This window comes from Limanda limanda, chromosome 11, assembly GCF_963576545.1.
Source record: "Limanda limanda chromosome 11, fLimLim1.1, whole genome shotgun sequence".
NCBI classification, from domain to species: Eukaryota; Metazoa; Chordata; class Actinopteri; order Pleuronectiformes; family Pleuronectidae; genus Limanda; species Limanda limanda.
Window position 1 is genome coordinate 23,168,624 of NC_083646.1, and position 21,505 is coordinate 23,190,128.

At 40.9% G+C, this 21,505-nt stretch overlaps 1 protein-coding gene across 1 annotated transcript; it reads left to right on the forward strand.

Moving 5' to 3' along the window:
* The first annotated feature begins 1,042 nt into the window (after nt 1-1,042).
* Nucleotides 1,043-21,086, forward strand: LOC133014601 (TGF-beta receptor type-2-like). Its single transcript, XM_061081865.1, is given in 10 exon segments — nt 1,043-1,185; nt 1,306-1,496; nt 9,349-9,638; nt 9,721-9,969; nt 10,076-10,189; nt 10,619-10,756; nt 12,290-12,431; nt 18,699-18,826; nt 19,915-19,964; nt 19,966-21,086. Coding segments are annotated over 10 exon segments (1,650 nt in total). The 3' UTR covers nt 20,171-21,086.
* The last annotated feature ends 419 nt before the right edge of the window (nt 21,087-21,505 follow it).

Consider the following 21,505-nt stretch of genomic DNA (forward strand, 5'->3'; position numbering starts at 1 on the left):
TGCTCATTCATACTCACTCCTTAGACACAGTGTGACAGAATGGGTTTTGAAAGCACACTCCAGTTACCGTGCTTCCTGTTAAATGAATAACCTGGCCTATGCAGACTATGCACACACACCCATATAAACACAGACTGTAGCAGGGAGGTTGAGTTTGATGACATGTAGGGAGGGTAATGAAGATTCATGCATGTTAAACATGATGTCCTCCCCCAGTTGGGTTTCACAGGTCAGGTCTGCAGACGTGCTTCTCTGTCAGGTGATTTAAGGATAACACAGACTGCACTGCTAGTAGTTGTTTTGTCTAGGTCTTGGATTTATCTTGTGTGGCGTGCTGTTTGTAAGAGAGAGGCCACTTTCATCATGGTGAAGTGGTGTCTGTTAGGCTGCTTTCTAACAGGATCCAGTGGACATTCACCGGGGGGGGGGGGTTGCATGTGTGAAACACAAATGTCCAAGTGAGAGCCTCCGGACTTTCTGCGGACTTTCCCCGGCCAGCCGATCAAGATAAAGTCTGCAGAATGTGGGTTGGAGGCGTAGGCGGCTCAAGTCATTCTATCAAGAATGAGGAGATGAGATTTGATTATGAGTCAGCACAGGTAGCATGCATCCATTTAACCCCATGTAATACTTTCCAACTTGCCAGAGTGATGAGATCAAACAACTCTACCCCAGGACCGAGTGTGCTTTCTTTATGACGTGTGAATGAAGACATGGCAGCAAGTAGCAGCCATGTCAACAACAACTTCCACTCAATGAGGTCATGTTAAGTCTCTGCCATTTCTAAGTCTGAGCCTTTAGCTGTGTCTCAATCCAGGGGCCACGTACTTCCAAGTTTGTTTGCCGAGTGGACCCCGTCGGCAGAACTGAACTGAGATTTAATTTGTTGCATCATTTACTTATTAGTTAACCATCATTTTTCCGCATCAGGTCGAATTACATATTTGAGAAAAGAGGTATTAGGGGTTGTTTGGTTTTCACTGTGATAACTGTCCTGACATGAAACCAACCTGACGGATACTTCTGTGTGTGTCCTGCAGATATGTCGCATTTTTACCCCTTCAGTCAGCTCTGTAAGTTCTGTGACCTGGAGCTGTCTGTGTGTAGTGGAACAGGGACCTGCATGTCCAACTGCTCCATCACGTCCATCTGCACAGAAACCAACGAGGTCTGTGTCCCTATCTGGTAGGTACTTAACAGCTGCAAATGACTGTCTCTTCAATGTAATAGATTAGATAAAGGATCAGCTCTTGATGGAGACACTGTTAAATAATGACATTTCTACTCTGTCTGTGTCTCTTAAAGGAGGAAGAACGACACAGGTTTCTCTATCGAAACTCTCTGCCACAATCCTTCGAAGCCGCTGTATGGCGTGATGCTGGATGACTACAACAGCTCCACCTGTGTGATGAAGGAGAAGAACACAACAAGTGGGATGGCTCACCTTTGCTCCTGTACCGACGAAGAGTGTAACGACAAGCTGTTATTTTCCCCCAGTGAGTAGAAACATCCTGTGATGAGATTTCAGCTGGAATCATCGATACACAGGGGGTGTGGAAAATATTCAGATGGATGGAAATGCCATTTTCAACATAAAGCACCTCCTAATCAATTATAAATCACTAGATCTTATCATGGAGTTTGATAATACGAATCATATACACACATATATATATAACAAATATGTTTGCCTCTTCATTCAGCTACTCTGAATGTGTTCAATACACATGTTTAAGCGTTTCATTATGGTTGCTACGGTCTTGTGGAATTGTCTCAGTGCACCATCATCTCAAGAGGAAGTGCAGTGGAAACTGTGTATTTGGATAACATGTACACAACGTTCGGGAAATCCTCAGTGTGGTCGCACACACTCAGTTGGTTCTGCCGTGTGTATGTGTGTGTGTGTGTGTGTTTGGCTGCTGCACTCCATGGTGCTGAGAAGAAAAACTGGGTGTCTGTCTCGGCCTGCTAATGCGTGTGTGTGGGTGAATGTGTGTGTAGGCCAGCCACACTGGAGAGCTCAGACATATGGTTTCCTGTCTGTGTTTAACTTGAAGCAGAAACATCTCCAGCACATGGTGAACAGGCCCTAAAGACACAGAACGCCAAAGGGGTGACTGACAGTAAATTCAGTGTTAGTCACTTCCTCGGTTACAGCATTAGTAAAGCAGATAGAATTCCTCCTGTTCAAACTAAACCCTAACATTCTATCTGATTTGTATATCTCCTGCAAATAATATGGGAGGTTGATGGGAGGCCCGGTGTTGAAACAGACAATCCTTAAATTGAATGAGCTTTTTTGCTCTAGGGTGAAAAACCTCAGGTGGGGCCTCCTCACGTCTGTTGCATGAAGTACAGTTTCTACAGCACCCTTCCCATGGCAGATTATTATTTTATTGGGGAAGAAATTGGATATGTCTTGCGGAATTATAACAGCAAAACAATAGAAAGTGACAGTTTATTGTAGAAGTGTTTAAGGAGAACTCACTAATGAGTAAGGAATAATTGTGAAGTAGATCCGGATTCTTAACACAGGACATGAGAACAGCCAATTCCAAACAGTCAGGTTCAGAATGAATGGGTACTGCACCAGTTCATTGAAAACTCAATTATCTATTTGTAAGAGCACAGTTGATGAATAAGCTCTAAAAATTGATGCATCAACACTCACTCATTTTTCTTTAAAGCCCTTTATAGTTGGTTTTCATTTTCAGATTCGCTCTTGTTTGCCTGTCGTTCTCACTGGGATGTAACCGTCCAATAGGATGCAAACACCAACATGTAACTTAGAGAATGATAGCAATTCGAGCCATTCATGGATGTGCTGTTAGAATGGGTGACACAAGTAGAGGGAGATACTGGGATGCTGTGGAGGACATCTTCAGACTTAGGGGTAACAATTGCTCATGTTACTCTGTTAGCGTTTGTATATTGTTTCACCCTCTGGTCTCCTTGATGCATCAAGTCTACATTCAAATCTTTTGCATAAGACATCGGCTGCTGCCTGAGTTCTCCTTTCACCAGCTTCCAGTAAACTTCCATAACAATGACCAGCTCTGTTAGGCAGGTTCTTCTATCCACTGCACACAGTTTGGAAACAAGCTGGAATTTTGAGTGGTGGTCTATAGCTGATGCTGTCTGTCGCCGTCTGTTCATCTTGTTGTCGTTCCTTACAGTTATTAATTAGCCTGGGACAACCAGAAAAAGCCCTCCAAAAAAAATTCAGGAGGTTCGTTCAAGGATGTGGACAGTAGTTTGTATAAATCATAACCTGTGTCATCCTGTACTCCCCCCTTTACACACACACACACACACACACACACACACACACACACACAGACATTCAGATCCCTGAGGATAAGGGTTGTGATTCCTTCCTCCCATTGAGGTCACAAGTAGAAGGAAGTCCTCGGCTGTTATTTTGGAGCACTGCCAGAGCTTAAATGCCTCACATTGTCTTCCCCCTGCATTACATTCTCATGACGTGCTTGTAATACGGTTTCTGCATGGGGAGTTATGAATTCTGGTGTGTGTGTCTGTGCAGTCAAAAGTATGAAAAATGTCACTATGAGGCAGTTAACACTTACCAGCTTATGTTGGACAAATCAGGGAGAAGTGATCAGATGATTAAATAGTAAATTGGAGTGGCTGTTTATCAAAGCTGCTCATTGATCAAACAGCTGTTTTCAGTTGCGAGATAAGAAGAGAGAGAGAACAAATTATTTAATCTCTCTCAACCAGTGTTGCCTTGCTAAACAATCATGCACATGCCATAAACAGTTTGACGTCAGGTGGTAGACAAAACTAAATAAGGTTTTGAACTTGATGCATGATGCCAAATGAAGGCTGATGCTGCTCTACATGTGCTGGGTGTGTAAATACAAGAACAAGTAGTTTACATGTTGCGCTGCCCCCAAGTGGCCAACAAATTAATGAAAGCAAGTTTAAGATGATACCCAACAGAGAATGTGATCTATCTCTCCGAGCCCCAGGCAGTGGTGGTAGTTTTGTTTGCAGGCAGCATGGTGGTGGATTAGTTTAGTTAGAACCTGACAATTATCAGAGGCCTCTCTGTGTAGAGTTTGCATGTCCTGTGTCTGTGTGGGTTTTCTCCTGGTGCTGTGGCTTCCTCCCACTGTCCAAAGTCATGCAGTTTAGGTTAATAGTAGACTTTAAATTGCCTGTGTGTGTGAATGGTTGTTGTCTCTGTATGTCAGTCCTGTGATAGACTGGCTACCTTTCCAGGTTTTATTCTGCCTCATCCAATGTCAGTGGGGATTATCTCAGCCCTCCTGGTTGGTTAGTTGGTTGTCAGATTGATTGATGTTTTGTTTGCTTGTGAAAAAAATGTGAGGAAGTAGGCCGACATCCATCATCATTTATCAAGACAGTGTGTTAACTCAGTGACAGTGAGTCCACATACTATTATTCATTGATATAAATCATTTCGAACAAATCGTTTGCACTCAATTTTGGTTTTATTTCTCAATTTATTCACCATTAAAGGTTCAGTGTGTAGAATTTGGTGACATCTAGTGGTAAAGTTGGATGTTGCAGCTTAATACTCCTCACCTCACCCTCCCTTTCCTAACATGAAAAATAACCTGCGGTAGCGAGGACTCGCACCTGATGGAAAGGCTCATTATAGGTTAGAGAAAATATCAATTAGTAGATTTAGATAATTACAAACTAGTGAAAACATCACTTTAGGATTAGTTCTTATTCGATTTCTTCCATTAGATCCCCTTCACATAAATCTTACACACTGGACCATCAAAGTTGGCACATTATCCACTGCGGTGTAGCATTGCCAGATTCAATCCCGATCAATAATGGCTCCTGATGCAAATAGTGCTACTGCAACAATATTGGTTGAATTGATCATAACTGAGCATCATAACTAACTCTGGCTCGAATTTCTTGTTCATTCAGCATTGACGGTAGTTTTAAAGTTTAAATACAATACAGGAAAACCCCCATTTTAACATGTTTTTTCTAAACTAGTAAAGTTTAACTACTATTGACTTTCTCATCGACGATTATCCCTCTCACTGAGAGACACAGCAGACGTTTCTACTCAAGATCCTGTAAAGATGATTTCCAGCAGACTAACGTCGCCTCTGACAGTGTCAATGCAACATGTGTTTTTGAGCTTATGAACTAGTTTCAATGAGAAGGGAGGCAGTGGTAGTAAATACTGCCTTGTTGTAGTAACATGCTGATGTTATAAGTGGTGTATTTAGGGCTGTGCTGTGGTGAAAGTCAGTTTTATGTGCTTGGAGGCACACTATGTGAGGAATGAAACAACAGTAGAACTAATTCATTTCTGACACAAATTCCTTGACTCAGTCTGTGTTTTTGCACTGATGTCACCTGATCTGGTGGGTTATTTTGACATCCCTCTTGATGAATAAAATGTTCCTCGTGAAAGGAAGTGGGGATTTTGAATGCCAAGGGATGTTTCTATTTTGGTGGTAAAGACAAAGGAAAAGATATAAAAATATGTAGAGTGGAAAATTAATTAGGATGACTTCTCGATGTAGCCTGCAAAGGGGAAGAGGAGATGAAGATGGATATGGAATAATAAAGGGAAAAAATGGCTCTGTGCCTCATCCAAGATCTATTTTTTATTCTTATATTTTACAGTTCCCCCTTAACTGTGAAATCTTGGCTTGTCATCAGTGAGTATATCATTCATTCTGTCACACAGCAGACTGCTTCATAGAGATATGACTCAAGCAGGATGATTTAAAGCTGCAGAAATAGCAGGAAAAGAAGAAGGGCAGCTTTACAAAAAAAGAAGCAGATGGAATGATAGGAACAGACCAACAGAGAGATGATGGAGGGAGAGAACGCAGACCTGCAGAACTATGAGCCATATTCATGCAGCAGTCGGGTTGCAGAGGCCGCACTGTTACCATAACAAGTAAATAGTGAGCATCCTGGTTTTTTCTTCACATCACCATAATATGATAAAAGTCTGGGTGGCTAGTTATTTATATACATTTAGGACATAACTTGGTTTTGGTAAGGTAACAAAATTCATGTAATGCAGAAATAACCTTTAAAAAAGTGTGTTCTCTTTTGTGCACTGAGCAGAGGTTTGAGTTATATTTCTTGTAGATGGCTCAATAAACTAAAATCTATACACAAAATCTATGACGCACATCGTAGGTCTGCTGAAAGTGTGCTTCTACCTCCTCTGTTTTTATAATGCCACCCATCACCTTTTTCAAACATGAACTCATGTCTGGCTCTGTGATTTTCCAAAGAAAACACTGTAGTTCCTATAATGTCACAACAAAACACTGAGAAATTAGAAACTAATAAGAGCATTAAAGACGTGAGTCAGAGACGGCAGCATTTGAAACCTTACCATTCACATCCTGAAACACACACACACGCTCCCTCTACTATTCCAAATGACGTGTCAAACTTCATTGAACGGTGCATGAGCACTCTGGCATCATGTTTGGAAAAGGCAACAATAGTCTCATTACCAGTTTGTTTTGGCAGTTTGGCTTTGCCAGTGTGTTACCTCAACTACACACTCCAGTCGTAGCATGAGGACAGCAAGGAAACAAACCTAAAACCTCCGAAACCTCCAAGCAATTTTCAAATCCTTAAAGCATACACACTTGTACAGGCGCATGGAATGTGAGAAGTACCGTCTGACCGTCTGGAGGTCTTATTTCACAACCCACTTTACTACCAGACTCTTGAAGTTGTGTCAAATCTAAAAATATGCACGTGTGTTTGTGTCCAGAGCGTTCTGATTCATTGTATCCGCAGCTCTGCCCTGAGCTGTTTTTGAAAGATTTACTACTTTACAATGACAAAATTACAACCAAAAAATGAAGATATTATTCATCTTGCTGAGAGCGTTTTTTATCTTGCTTCACAGTACATCCAGCTACATGATGGATTCAAAGACACTCACTTCTATAAAGAGAAGTTTAACATATATTATAATGAACTGTCAGTTGATGTGTCAGACTCATAAAGTCAAAATACTTGTAGTTACAAATAATTGGCATAACGTATTTATGGTCTTTACATTTAAAACAGCAGTTTTGTTTTTGCTGTCTAGGTGCCACAGTGTGTCAGGAGGAAATTCACTTTTTTCTTTCAAAGTTGAGATCACGTGCAAATCTTCTCTCTTTACCAGACGTTTTAATTTGATTTTGCATTCCAACACTGTTACTTAATAATGTATTCAATCACAGGTTAGACTTTTACATTTCAGTGCACAGTCATTAACTCCATGTGTGTATATAACTCTGAAATGCAAAATAGATATAGGCTGGTGCAACCTTTTCAGAGGTCAGTCCTTGGTATGACTCCAGCATGCCAAAATGGCAGCTTCGCTCAGGAGGGTATTGTTCCCCCGAGAGACAGAGTGAGACTCTTTTAAACGGCGCCCTGACCAGAGCAGACCAGGACGGGCTGGACCAAGCCAAGGCAGACAGGCTCTCCACTGTTTTCTGTGCTCTGAGGGTTGGCTTTCGTTCTGTCAGGGTTGGCAGTCACAGTCCGAGGAGGTGGTTAATGCTGGAGTTCAGGGTTCTCTTGGGGGGGGGCATTGAGCTACTCCAGGGTGGGCATTGATGTCCAGAGGAGAGTATGGAGGGAAAATAATTTATGTATCGAGTTATGTACAGATTCTGTCCTAATTAATGACTAATAAAAAAAATTGGGTTTCGGGCCTTTTGAGCTTTTTCGGTTTCTGAAGTAGAACATGCAAGAAAATATTTTGAAAACCAGTACTATCTCATTAAGCTTTGAGGTCAGCCCTGGCTACTGGTAGTGACCACTGTGGTGATGGAAAGGACAATATTTACAGTACTCTGTGGAGCAGGGGAGAGCATGAGAGGAAATGACTGAGGAGGTTGCTACTGCTGCAGCAGCACCCAAAACACACACACACACACACACACACACACACACACATTAGACTGTCTTCGAAAGACCTGCCTTTACTCCACTGCCATCCCTTTTATTTAGTTGTCTGTGGGATGATTAGATGTTGCTCGGCTATGCTGGATATGGTAAAATAGGTAAAATAGGAATGCAGACACTGTTAAGATGACAGTCTATACCAGAGTATTATATAACAGATGTTTTTATTGTCAGTGCCTCCGTGCTAGATTCAAATTGCCCTCATATGTAGGTAGAGGGATTCACAGCAAACAGTGAAGCATGCAATCAATTGTTAGTGTCTATATCTCTGTATCTATATCTCTAAAACACAATCAGAGCAATATTAAGTTGCAGCTCACATAAAGCAAACACTTCCCTCTGCTGCCAGGTCATGCAACGTTTGTATTCCTGACCATATAGCTGCTCAGTTTGTGTTGCTGTAGTATTAAATTCATTGTTACTATTAACTTGTTTTCCTGCCGACAGTTTGTCCGTTTATCTGTAGCGCCTCCTCAGGTGAGCCCACAACAAGACAGCTTCATGGTACAATGATGACAAACAGCATCACCTTTGATCATTAAAATACTTGCTGCTACTCAGATGATCTGGTGTCGTGATGTTCTGCTCAGGACGGCTTTGTTTCTGAGGGTCTGTTTTTATAGGTAAACAACGAAACATAACTTGCTTACTTAACTGAAAGGTCAGGAGGGCATGCAGTAGGTCAAGCCGACAGTGATCGCCCTCTGCTGTTTGACAAAGTTATCTCAGACTGTCTGATTATTTTTAATTTGAACGGTTTATTACAGGTTGAATACCATCTCCCCCCCAAGTTAGAATTAATGATAGAACCTGACAGCCCAATCTTGTGTTGTGTAAAGTTTAGCAATAAATCATACAAATGTGAAATGCACTGTATTTATATAGCAATGTTTCTTCTATTAAACTACAGCTAATAGAACAACCAACCCTCTGGATACCTCTTGAACCGCAGCCCCCTCATAAACACATCCAACTCTTTTCCTGAGCCTGCAAAACCAATTGACCTACAAAAATAAAACAGTAAATAAATGAATGGTTATCTTTCTGGTAAACGTGAACCAACAGCATCAACATTACTTCACAGTAATGTCACAATCAATGTCCTGTGGTGGAAGACTTTTACTTGAAAGATTCCACTTGAAATGTTGTTCAAAATGACTGACACTCCTTTTCTTCAACAACCCACCTTAGTTTCAGAGGCAGAGAAATGCCTCACACATTCAGGCATCTTGCCCCCAACCCTTAAAAAATGTAACAGCAAACAATCCTGACTCGTTGAGAATCTCTTCATAGCAGACCCTTATGATTCTTATTCCTCAAGCAGCACCTGGTAAAATATATGTTCTCTACGCATGTTTATTCATCTCCATCTTCTATGCTCTTTTCCAGTTGTGGATCCAACTCCAGAGGATACCTTAGTGTCTGTGATCCTGGTGAGCCTGCTGCCCCTGCTGGTGATGGGGATCATTTTAGCAGAAATGCTCTACTGGTACCGAACTTACCGTAAACGCCTGCTCAACCAAGAATGGGAGAGTAACAGTAAGAAGCGCAAGCTAAGGCTGGACTGCAGCGACGCCTGTGCCATTATGATGGATGATGACAGGTCAGAAAGCAGCTCGACCCATGCCAACAACCTGAACCACAACACTGAGCCACTGCCCATAGAGCTGGATGCGCTGGTATACAAACTCATTTCACCTGTTTAGTGAACCTATTCTGCACTTTGCCCTTCTGACTAAAATGATCACTTCTCCCTGGCAGGTTGGCAAAGGTCGCTTTGCTCAGGTATTCAAGGCGAAGCTGAAGCAGACAACCTCAGATCAGTTTGAAACTGTGGCTGTGAAGATTTTCCCCTATGAGGAGTACGCTTCCTGGAAGAACGAGAAGGACGTTTACTCCAACACAGACCTCAGGCACGAGAACATCCTCCACTTCCTGACAGCAGAGGAGAAGAAGGTGGAGAAGCAGTACTGGCTCATCACTGCGTTCCACCCCAGAGGAAATCTACAGGTGAGGCCACCACTCAGGTTGCCCAGAATTAAAGACTGATATGTTTCAGATGTTTTAGATTGGAGATTGTCTTTTCATTCTCTATTTTCATTCTCTGCCCCCCCAGGAGTATCTAACACGTCATGTGATCAGCTGGGAGGAGCTGCAGGTTTTGGGCAGCTCTATTGCTCGGGGTGTTGCCCATCTCCACAGTGACCGCCTCGCCTGTGGACGCCCTAAGGTAGCATACTGTGAATTAATGAATATACTCAGAAAATCTGATGATAGTTGAAGGAATTTCAAAATTCTGTGCACAGTTGCCTGAATGGGGGATACACCAAGTGTCCTCATGGGAACAAAATGTGTCCAAAATGTAAGGTTATATAAATATGATTGTTAGATTAGGATTTTTTTCACTGCAAACTAAATTTTTGTCTGATGGTTGTGCTAGAGAACAGGTCAGGGGGTCTCACAATAAATATTTATAACTAATTACATTGAAAGGAGACCTTGTCATTGTTCATTATAAAATATTTTACGAGTTAAAATACCTATCTATTTGTTTGCAAATGTAAACTCTATTTACTCTTTTGATTTTTCACGGTTGGCCATTGTCTACTTGAAAGCTTTTATTTTGAGATTGACACCCATATTTCTATTGTGCCTGAAGGTGCCCATCATCCACCGTGACCTGAAGAGCTCCAACATCCTGGTGAAGAATGACCTGACATGCTGCTTGTGTGACTTTGGCCTGGCACTCTGCATGGACAGCAGCCTGACTGTGGATGACCTCGCCAACATTGGACAGGTCAGATTTCATCTTTGTATTGTGACGAAACATAGTTCCTTTTTTAAAGACTTTATTAAGACCAGAGGCTGATTTGAAAGAGGACACTGTATGTCAGCAAGTCCTTTAATGTCTGCCTGTGTTAAATAGAGATACAAGCAGTGGTGGCAGAAGTACTTACATATTTCACCCAAGATAACTTCAACTCAACTTAATAAATATTACATTTTAAATACTGAAATTAAAAGTAAAGATTAAAAGCAACTTGATTATATCACTATAGATCAAAGTTGTGGGCTCAATCTAAAGCTTTAAAATACATATGTTATGGAGCAGAAGGATATTATACCTTCCATAACTGAATAAGACTATAGTACTTGTTAGGTCCTGTTAAACGTCCGTTTACAAATAGTGGTTCGTGCTGTTGTTTTATAAGCTGATACAAATTATAGGTTGTGCAGAGGAAGTTTATTGTCTACAGTAATGATGCCGCTATTTACCAACAACGCCCTGTAGGACAACCGCTTTGGTTTAAGGGGAGATCTTACTTGTGCTTGTTTGTTTTGCCTCCTTCTGTCCAAGAATTCGCTGACACGCATCATGCAGAGCGGAACACTCTGCTCCTGTTCCTAGTAATTCATTAAAATGTTCACATCATGATCCCGGATTGTCAATACCGGATGTTCCATTTACAAATGGAGGCTCGAAATTCCCAGCTGGTTGGGTGTAATTATGACTTTTGTATGTGCATGTGTTTGTTCATGTGATTCAGCAACAATCTGCGAAGAGACATGAACTGACATTAACTTTTTTTTTAATGCATAAAAAATGTCTTCCACAGGCAACAGTAGATATTATATCAGTAATAAACAAATAAAGTAATAAACTATGGTATTTTTGGTAGATTAGATGTTATGCAATGGTGAAAAACATTTTCTGACTAAGATGAGGGATCATTTTGTCACTTAGTAAAGTTTCCCTTTTTGTAAAATGCTGATGGAACGCAAGCATTCTTCACCATTATCCAAATGAATACAGATTTGTGCATCATTAGATGCTACAGACCTCCTCTCTTCAGCAATGTGCTAAACCAGCAGCTGTTTCCTTCTTTTACAACAGGGTTTCATAATGCTTACAGATAGTAATGGGCCTGGGCGGCACCAGCCTGCCCACATTACTCACTGGATCACTCAGCCAACTTATGTATAAAAATACATTTTGTTAGATGTACGAAAATAATTAAATATAGACTTGATTTATTGACATATTCTGTGTGTTTAATTTGTCTTCTGATTAAAATGGGATCGTTTAAACATGAGTGTAACTGCACAACACCAAACAACTTTTTAGGAATGAATAAAAGTAAACACAATGTTGGAAAACACAACACAAACCACTTCCTAATTTCTATTGAACCAAAGAAAACAGAAGTCTCCACTTAACCTGGCCTACATGAGCTGTGGGAGGAAGCTGTATGTGTGCGTGCGTGCGTGCGTGCGTGTGTGCGGGAGTTTTGTGTGTATTAACCCTCTCCCTTGTGTCTCTGCATTGCAGGTGGGTACAGCCCGTTACATGGCTCCAGAGGTTCTGGAGGCCCGACTCAATCTGGAGAACACTGAGTCCTTCAAACAGACTGACATTTATTCCATGGCGCTGGTGCTGTGGGAGATAACATCGAGGTGTGAAGCTATCGGAGGTCAGTCCACCCACAGACATGGAATACATGAACACACACTCACATCGGTAGCAAAGCAACTCCTGCTGAGGTGAATAAGTGTCATCCAGATGCAAAGCAAGCAATGCTTGAGATGTTGAAGGTAAAAGCATATATTAATTAGATGATACCAAAGTGGAAGCTATATCTCTCCTTACATCTGTCACATAAGGATCAGATGTTGTCAGCTTGCATTCCTTTTGTAACGTACTGCCCAAAAAAAATTATTAAAAAAAGTTAAGAGTTGCCTTAACCAATGTCATATCTTTCAGAGCAGTTTAAAAACCTATTCTAAATAATTGTTGTCTTCCTGGAGAAACGCTGGACACAAATGAAAACACTGCATTTCCAAATTATCACTTCGAAAGGTAAAAGGGAGAGTTGACTGTCGAGTGTCACACCCAGGTTCCTAGCAGTCTGGGTTGGGGCTTCCACGGAATTGTCAAAGGTGATAGTCAGGTCGTGGGCGGGAGAGCCTTTCCCTGGAAGGAAAAGTAGTTTGTTCTTGTCAACGTTTATTATCCAGGTGGTGACGCTTCTAACGCGCGACAGATTCAGACATGAAAAAAACAAGTGAAAAGGTGGGGTCTTACACTTAGATGACACAGAGAAAAGATGTCAAGAGAGTTTGAGGTGATAAGAGCCGACACCAATGTCTGTGTGTTGTCAAGACAATCACGTGATATCTGTCACTTCCTGCCTCTGCCTGTTGCAGCCTCCACCTCTCGCCTGAATAATGAGGAGGATTTTTTAGCCGCTGTGAAGGCGTCTTTGCAGAGAATCTCCTGCTGCGTTGTGCATGTGTGATTACAAACTGCGGCTGCAGGATGTAAATGTCCGGTTACTTCATCAGGATGATCACTGTATGACAGTGCAACGTTTACAATTTAAATTTGAATTATTTACTCTTCCACAAATTTCAAGTAGCATTTTCATCCAGTGCCTCTGCCTGTAATGTTCCAATGCATGTACACGTATTAGATAGAATACACTGTAATCTGAGTTTATGTACATCTATGCTAATAAGGTGAACTGTGTGTCTGTGTGTGGTTGTGACCTACATGCACACAATATGTTCAGGTTTCTTACAGTGAGTGAGGGCTTGTGGGTCAACAAGGAAGCTGATAGTCTTGTCCGTCAGAATTCACTCAGACCTCAGCTCCAGGGCTGCAGCAGGAAGCTGAGGAATGACAGAAATGTGAGGGAGGCAATCTGGACTCTGCTGTTGCCCTTCTTTGGGCAGGAAATCAATACGTGAGAACGGGATGGGACTCCTTACCTGATTTAGCTGGCTCTGCATGTGTGAGTGAGAATGAGTGTGTCCATGTACAGGGGGCATTCCTGGTTCATTACATTGAGACTTTACATTTATTTAAAATAAGATACAAAAATAAAGGAAAACTGTTGGCTGTTCTGATTATGTATTTTCAGTATGTAATGTTAGAAGAGTACAATAATTTATCATGATCTATTTCTGTAAACCCAAGTTTGGACAAATATTTTTTTTATTTCAAGAGCCGGACTTTCCTCCAAGCTAGTCATGCAATTAGTTTTTATTTAAACATAAGAATAAGTCTTACATAGAATTTGAATATTTACATGTGCATTTACATTTATAGTCATCTTTTAACATTGACACTATATTACAATTACATTGAACTTTTAACAAATACACAATATTATTTTATAATTTTGCATGAATGAAGAATATTACATAATTATTTTAAATACTTTCTTTAAAGTTTAAAAACATAACAGTTGACAATTGTAATAGATGTTTAACCTTCTAGTTTTGCATTGTTAATTTGATGTAATATGCTTTTATCCTATGATTTAAAAAATATCCAAACCTCAGCACTCAAATGCTACTTTGCACTAAACAAAAAATCTTGACTTTCCAAAAACATCTTCACTCTTATATAAGTTAAATTGCAGTCAATCTTAAAAGCAGTCGCAAATTTTCCTGTTTCCTCCCATCTCCTCACTCCAGTTGTTCTCCAGTGGACTTTTTTTAGACAGTCTGAGACATTTCGGAACTAGACAGTCACATTCCAACATTGGTTTGTCTTTGTGTGTTTATTTCGGAGTGAGCTACTGGACAGTTTCCTCTGTCTGCCCTCCAACAACAGGGGACAGAATGGTGGGTAAAGAAATACTACCCAGCGCTGGTATTGTTGTGGTGGTCAGTTATAGCAAATTCTCTGTGTGTCTCTGAGCATTTTATTTACGTATCCTGATTTAGCTTGCCGGGCGCGGCAGGGAGCTGAGGGTTATACTGGGTAATGGAGCGAGGCAAAGGGTGAGGACTGTGCCAAAGACCTTGTGGTCCATGGAGGGAGACGGCCATGAGCAACAGCTGGTGAGGGGGGTGATGTTTATACCCCACTGGGGCAAAGGCTTAGAGATAGAGGGCATTTAGTCAAAAAGTTAAATAATCAAAGGAATGTGTTACATATTGAGCTGTTTACAGAAGATGATTGACTTAATTTGCAAACTCTAAGCAAGGGTTCCAGCCAGGCTTGCTTTGTGAAATGCTCAAGAAATATGCCAAATAGCATCTATAAAACATTAATTAACACATCTTATTTGTTTACACAAACAGGATATGGAAATACAACATTTATGGTCTTAACAGAAGTTATATATTTAACCTTTTTATCAGCAAAGAGCTCAATGGCCTTCTTAAGTCATGTTGTCAGCTAGCATAGAAACTACACAGAAGTGCAGTCGGATGGATAAACTGTCACTCAGCCCCCTGTAAAACTACATATTGCACCTTTTGCATTTCTATTTCCAAATGCACTTCATTTTTTACCACTGGAAACAAAAATATTACCAGGCATGTTCACTTCACTCACAACGGCAGTTTTCAGACATGACCTCTGGAGGATGTCTGCAGAATTGGGTCCAGACTTTCCCCAGAGTTTGCCTTTCATACATTAAAAAAATCAGCAGGAGTTTCTTTGGTCAAGACTCTTTTACTCACAGAAATCTGACAATACTAGCCTAAAGATACTAAGTTGATTAGCTTATCATTTCACTTTGACGATCATGCACAAATGCAAGTGGTGAAGTAACTTTCAAGTTTTTCAACCAGCAACGGTTTCAGGCCCATATGTGCATGAAACTAGATTCACCTGCTAGTTGTAAAAGGTGTTTCCTTCTCTTAGTTTAGACTCTTAAAGCCCCATCAAAACACCACAGTGGTACTGACGTTTTACTTTCAGCTCGCTAATGTGCTGCCCACAAACCTGCCGCAGGAATTCAGCCCACAACTTTCTCTAGTGTGATGGGTGGGGGGTGGATGCTTTAGATGGAGAGAGGTTTAGTTTGGATGAGAGCGTGGTTTATCAGAGGCTGTGCAGGTTAATTCGTTCTGATGTAGTATTTGGCAGAGATGTGGGATCAGTGTCTCGTTACATGCAAATTGAAAGTCTCAAAGATGGAGCTGGGTTTCTCTTAAGATAGTGCGACCACAGAGATTTTTTTGCTAACCTCCAGGCCACAAAGGTTTCAGACAGATAATCTAAAAAGGAAACTGTCCTAAACCACTCTCCGCCCCTCAGATTGGATATACCAGGGTTTTAACCACGGGCCCAGACAGCGAGGGAAAATTGTGGCTGAGGGTCTGGTTGCAGTCTCTTGTGAAATCTGTTCTCAAACCATGGACGAAATTCTTCTCATAGCTTTCAAATGTCAGGAGAGGGAGAAACAGGCCGCACCTCTTTCATACACTGCACTGATAGTATTTGTCTGTCTGTTTCTCAAGATAGGAAAAGAAAATAGGTGCCAAATCAACATCAGGGCAGGAAATTAGATATTTTCCACTCAGTCATGTTTTAATGTTTAAAAAGCACTTCACATCTTTTTATTCCAGTTTTAACTTTCAGTTTTCTCTCTGTGTGGTACTTATATCAGCTCCTCTGCAGGAGATCGAAACAGCAGAGAGCTGTGGACAATACCAGCCTGGGCATTAATAAGCTCCAGGGGAATGGGCTGGGTCCGACTGGGTCCAGCTGGGTCCTGTTTTAAAACACTAAAAAGAGGGGAAGTTCAACATGTCAAAAACAGGAAGTGTGGGCCTGTAGAGTCAGCTACTCTGCACACAGTCTAAATCCCAGCCCTCAAACTTCCTGTCCGGGGGGTTCCACTCCAACCTTCCCACTTCCTGTGTTTGAGGAGTCAGCAGCACCACAGTGACCTCATTTATATGAAACTAGCAGCTTCTCCTAAATTTCATCAAACGACCCTGACCCCAACGATACAGAGTAGTCCAACCGACATTTGTATACACCAGGATTCTTGATCCAAAGATTTGTTTAGTAGACCTAGTTCTTAGGTCCTTCTGGTTATATCACTTCATCTGCAGGTGGAGTTTACTCAGATGTATTAGATATGCAGATTTTGGATGGCCAGAGATATCCCTGAAGTGCTTAGATGTTATTTTCAAAAACAATGCACTTGATAGCTACCATAGAGTATTGATGGGGACGTGAGCAATGATGGTTACAAACATCACGTGTCTGTCTTAACCGTCAATCATGCCATTTTGCAATATTTTTACTAAAACCAACTTTCTAGAAAAACTTGAACACACATAAGCGTTTTAAGAACTGTCAGAAACCATTGATGACAAATATTGAACGAACAAGTACCTTAGCTTTTTAGTTAGTTATGTCCCATACATTAACATGGGGGAAGCATGGTTTATGACCCATACTGCAGCCAGCCACCGGGGAGCAATTAAAAGGATTTGGCCTTTGGAGATGTCATGTCGTTTATCTTTATATACAGTCTTTGATTGCTAACAAAGTTGTTATAGCCAAGTCTCACTAGTCGATATATATTGTTACGTGCCCGCTTCAGAGACGACAGGGAACTTTTCTCCTTATATGTAACTTTATTAAAGCCAAACGAACATGTCACACTTCTTGTTCATAACTCCAACACTCCTAACATCAACACTCGTCTTCTTCACACTATCCTCATTCGACCCTGACCCGCCAACAAACCAGCCAATGAGAGCCTGCCATCCCACAACCCGTACAACTGTCACATGCCCCACCCCGACCGGTTCACTGACGCTCATGACATTTCAGTAATTATTTAAAACAGTGTACTGAGCTGAACATAAGTCATAACAACCATATAGCAGTCAAACAGAACATAAACTTAACTACCAGTCCGTTACAATATTTTTGTAATACCCCAGGCAGTTATTTCAGGCTAACAGGACCAAGGCCCTTTTTAAATAAATAGGGCGAGAGCTGTAACTGTACTTTCAGTGGTCATGGGAAATAAAAACTGGATATATAATCATGAGTCAAATGTGACTTTTCCCTTAAAAATGTTTAAAATGCTTTTTCGCAAGGATCTCTGGCATCAGTGCAACAAGACGGTTAGCATGACTGATGTTACAAAACAATTGATATGGGTTTTTAGTTTTTGGTGTAGTTATTTTTTACACAGTACATTAGGTAACATAGTCACACAGATCTGTAGCTACATACAAAATAAAATATTTTATTCTTTATTTTCAGACTGTTCTCAGCTCCTATTTCCACAATCAAGAATATTTTTTTTCATTTTATCTTACTTTTTTTTTTTTTATTGTTTTTTTACTTTGCAGCAAGTAGTGTCTCCTTTCACAGCAAATGTGAGATCCTGAGATTCTTGTCTTTGGGGCTGGAGACTGACTGCAGCTGTTGATATTTGGACCCATTCCCAGAACTTTGTTTTTCATTTTTTATGGTTTCAACGTTACTCACTCTTTTTTGTCTGCTCTGCTAGTTCATCCAAAACCAAATGTTAAAAAAAAAGCAGAGTTGTTCTCTATAGTCTGATGTTGTGAGTACTTGTGTTTTAGCAGAAGCTGATTGGTTGTTTTTAGAAATAATCAACATACAAGTGCCAAATTGAGCATTTTCCTTCCCATGGAGACATCATAAAAAAAAAACGTTTATTTCCCTCTGTCAGCATTATTGGTGCCAGTTTACGAAGCTGGCAGCTTGAGTGAAAACCAGTTCCGTGGTTTGTGGAGGAATGACCTCATTCAAGGATGCGTTTACACAATCTAATCACATTAACCCCACGGGCCACCTGTTTCACTCTAATCCTTTCATAAACTCTGCATATGTCTAGTTGATAAGTGAACATGTTTAAAATGTTGTAAATGACAAGAAGAGAAGGTGTTGTTCTTCTCTTGAGACTGAGCTAATGATTTACAATTGCTTGTGTTTGTATATGCAGAGGTGAAAGACTATGAGCCTGCGTATGGCTCTAAAGTACGAGAGCACCCCTGTGTGGAGAGCATGAAGGACAATGTGCTGCGAGACAGAGGACGACCTGAGATCCCCGACACCTGGCTCAGGCATCAGGTCAGATATACTGCTCAATATGTTTATATACTGGAGCAATAATTGCACATAGGCATGTATTTATTAAGGTTATTCATGTTACTAATCACATGTTACGGGAATCAGCCTTCTTTCATGGGACTAGAACCATCTGTATTTCTTGTAAAAAGGACTGCTGTGAAAAAAGTACACACAAATTTTTTTTTAAAGTTAACGTGTGATTAAAATACATGTTAAGAAGATTGTTATTTACAATAAATCTTTGTATTACTTGTGTAGTGCGAAGTTTGTAACCTGCCTGTGTTGCATGGGCTGTTCGCTTGTCCTGTGGTGATCACGCCCGTAAATCGCGATAGACGACATCATCATTCAAGTTCATGAGTGCCAGTCACTGCTGCTACAGAGCACTGGTCACCTGTTTATTCAAAAGTTTTTTTAATATTGAAAGTATTGCGTGTCCCAATCAGACCAAATTCAACATTGCACTTCCAATACAAATGCCACATGTGAGGCCAATAAGATAAACGGTTCTTAAGATGTGCGAGTCACAGTCAGACATGCTGAGATTTGTTGAATTAGTAGAGAGATATATTGCGTGTATTCAGAGATTGAGTGTTTAGACCACGTGTTTGGAAGAATGTTCAAGACTTTTTTTCCTAATTGAAGCTGCATGAAGCTGCGTTTGGCCACGTGGGTGGCAATACACAATATTGTCTTTTTCAGACCTAATCAAGTCCGTATGACAAAAATGTGTGAGCAAAAAGGCACCTCTGTATTCACCCAGAGTCTTTGGACAACATTGTTCCTGTCCAACTGACAATTTTAGTATCACTATTCCCTCTCTAGCTCACCAGCTAGCTGCACAATTTGTCTTGTTTATCAGACTCTGTAGTTTAAAACATTGTACTGGGTTCAGCACAGTTGCTTCTTACCAAACCATGAACTGAGACCAATGATGACGATGCTTTCAGTGGCACCCCCGTAAAAGGGGATACCGTCCATTTCTTTAACCTATGGCTGAGTTTTCAGGTGGTCTGCTTATCGACCCTCTCCATATTAGGTCAGCACCATATGAACATGTTACTTCATCTATCTTCCTGTCATTGCAGGGTGTGGCTGTGATTTGCGCCACAATAAACGAATGCTGGGACCACGACCCACCGACTCACAGCGCATTGTGTCGCCGAACGCATCTCAATAATGGAGGACGAGATTGACAAACTTTCCAGCCGCAGCTCCTCAGCGGAGAAGATCCCGGAGGAGCTGAAGATCCCTGTAGAGCTGGAGATCCCGGAGAAAGAGGTGAAAATCACAGAAATACAGAACATCATCGCTATGGACTGCTCCGTAACCGATGAGAAGTGAGCAGAGGTTTGTGGAGATTTTTAACAAAGGCACTACTGCGATGAGAACTCTCATAAGTGATATTCAGGAGCTGAGCTCTTGTAGGACTTGGAGCCAGGATGAGTGGAGTCCCAGTCTCATATCTGATTCTAACCCAGCAAAGATAAACCCTGGGGGATGGTTTTGGACTTCACCGTTCATAAACTGTATCAACTCACCCTAATCAGCCAAAAAGCTGAAGAGCCAAAAAGCAAGAGTTAACTGGAAGCTTCCAAAGATGTGCAGGGCTGGATACAGTGTTTTTACCAAGTGAGACAGGTGCCTCTCTGAGTTGAAAGGTCACTTTCTGTTTGAGAAATGAACCGGGCAATAAGTAGTAAACCAAAGACATTTAATGTGCACTTTACCATTTGATACTCATGCATTATGGATGTTCCATTTTGATATCTCTGTTACTCGGACATGTTGGAGTTATGAACGCTTTTGCATAAAAGTGCCTGTGTGTGTGTGTGTGTGTGTCTGACTTTGAGCAAAAAACTTGGCAGAGATGTCGCCTTAACACTAACAATGCTGTGGACTCCATCCCTCAAGCAGGAATGTGTGTGTGTGTTTGTGTGTGTAAAACAAAGTTGTCTTTACACAGCTATACTTAAACCTTGTTTGACAAATAAACAAGCACAATGTATATAGTGACAATAACTGTAAATAAGAGATGATTCAGCCAAAAGGGAAAGTAATCCTTCTACTTGTCTTTGAATGCAGAGATTTAAAAAACAAATTAATAGAGATGTATTTTCTAAAACATTTTGTATGTTTTCTGTTTATAGCAACATGAAACTTAGGAGTGTGCCAAAGATCTTTTACACTTCTTTACATACAGTATGTCACATGTAAAATATTGTAAACTCTATTGAATAAAGATATTTCTGCATACTGAGATTTTGTTTGTTTCTTTTGTTAATTACACAAGATACAAATACAGTGTTATGGCTACATCCAATTCGTACTCTTTCAAACTCTTACCATTATGTCTTTTTGGTCAAATAAAAGGAGCAATCTCAAAATGATACTAGCTCTTCCAGCTTCATATGTACTGTCTGTGCAGCTGTTTTCAGACATGCAGTGAACTCAGGAGATCCTCCAGACTTTATCCTAAAGGGCCATATCTGTGAGGGCAAATGTCCGACTGAGAGCCACCAGACTTTCTGCAGACAGCCTCCGAGCATTAAGTCTGCACGAATACAGAGGAGCTGATTTGAGAACACAGCAGGAGATTCTCCACGCGATTCACCTCGAGGTGTGATGATGATGTTTCTAGCATGCCACAGATACAAACATAAATATGGATGATATATG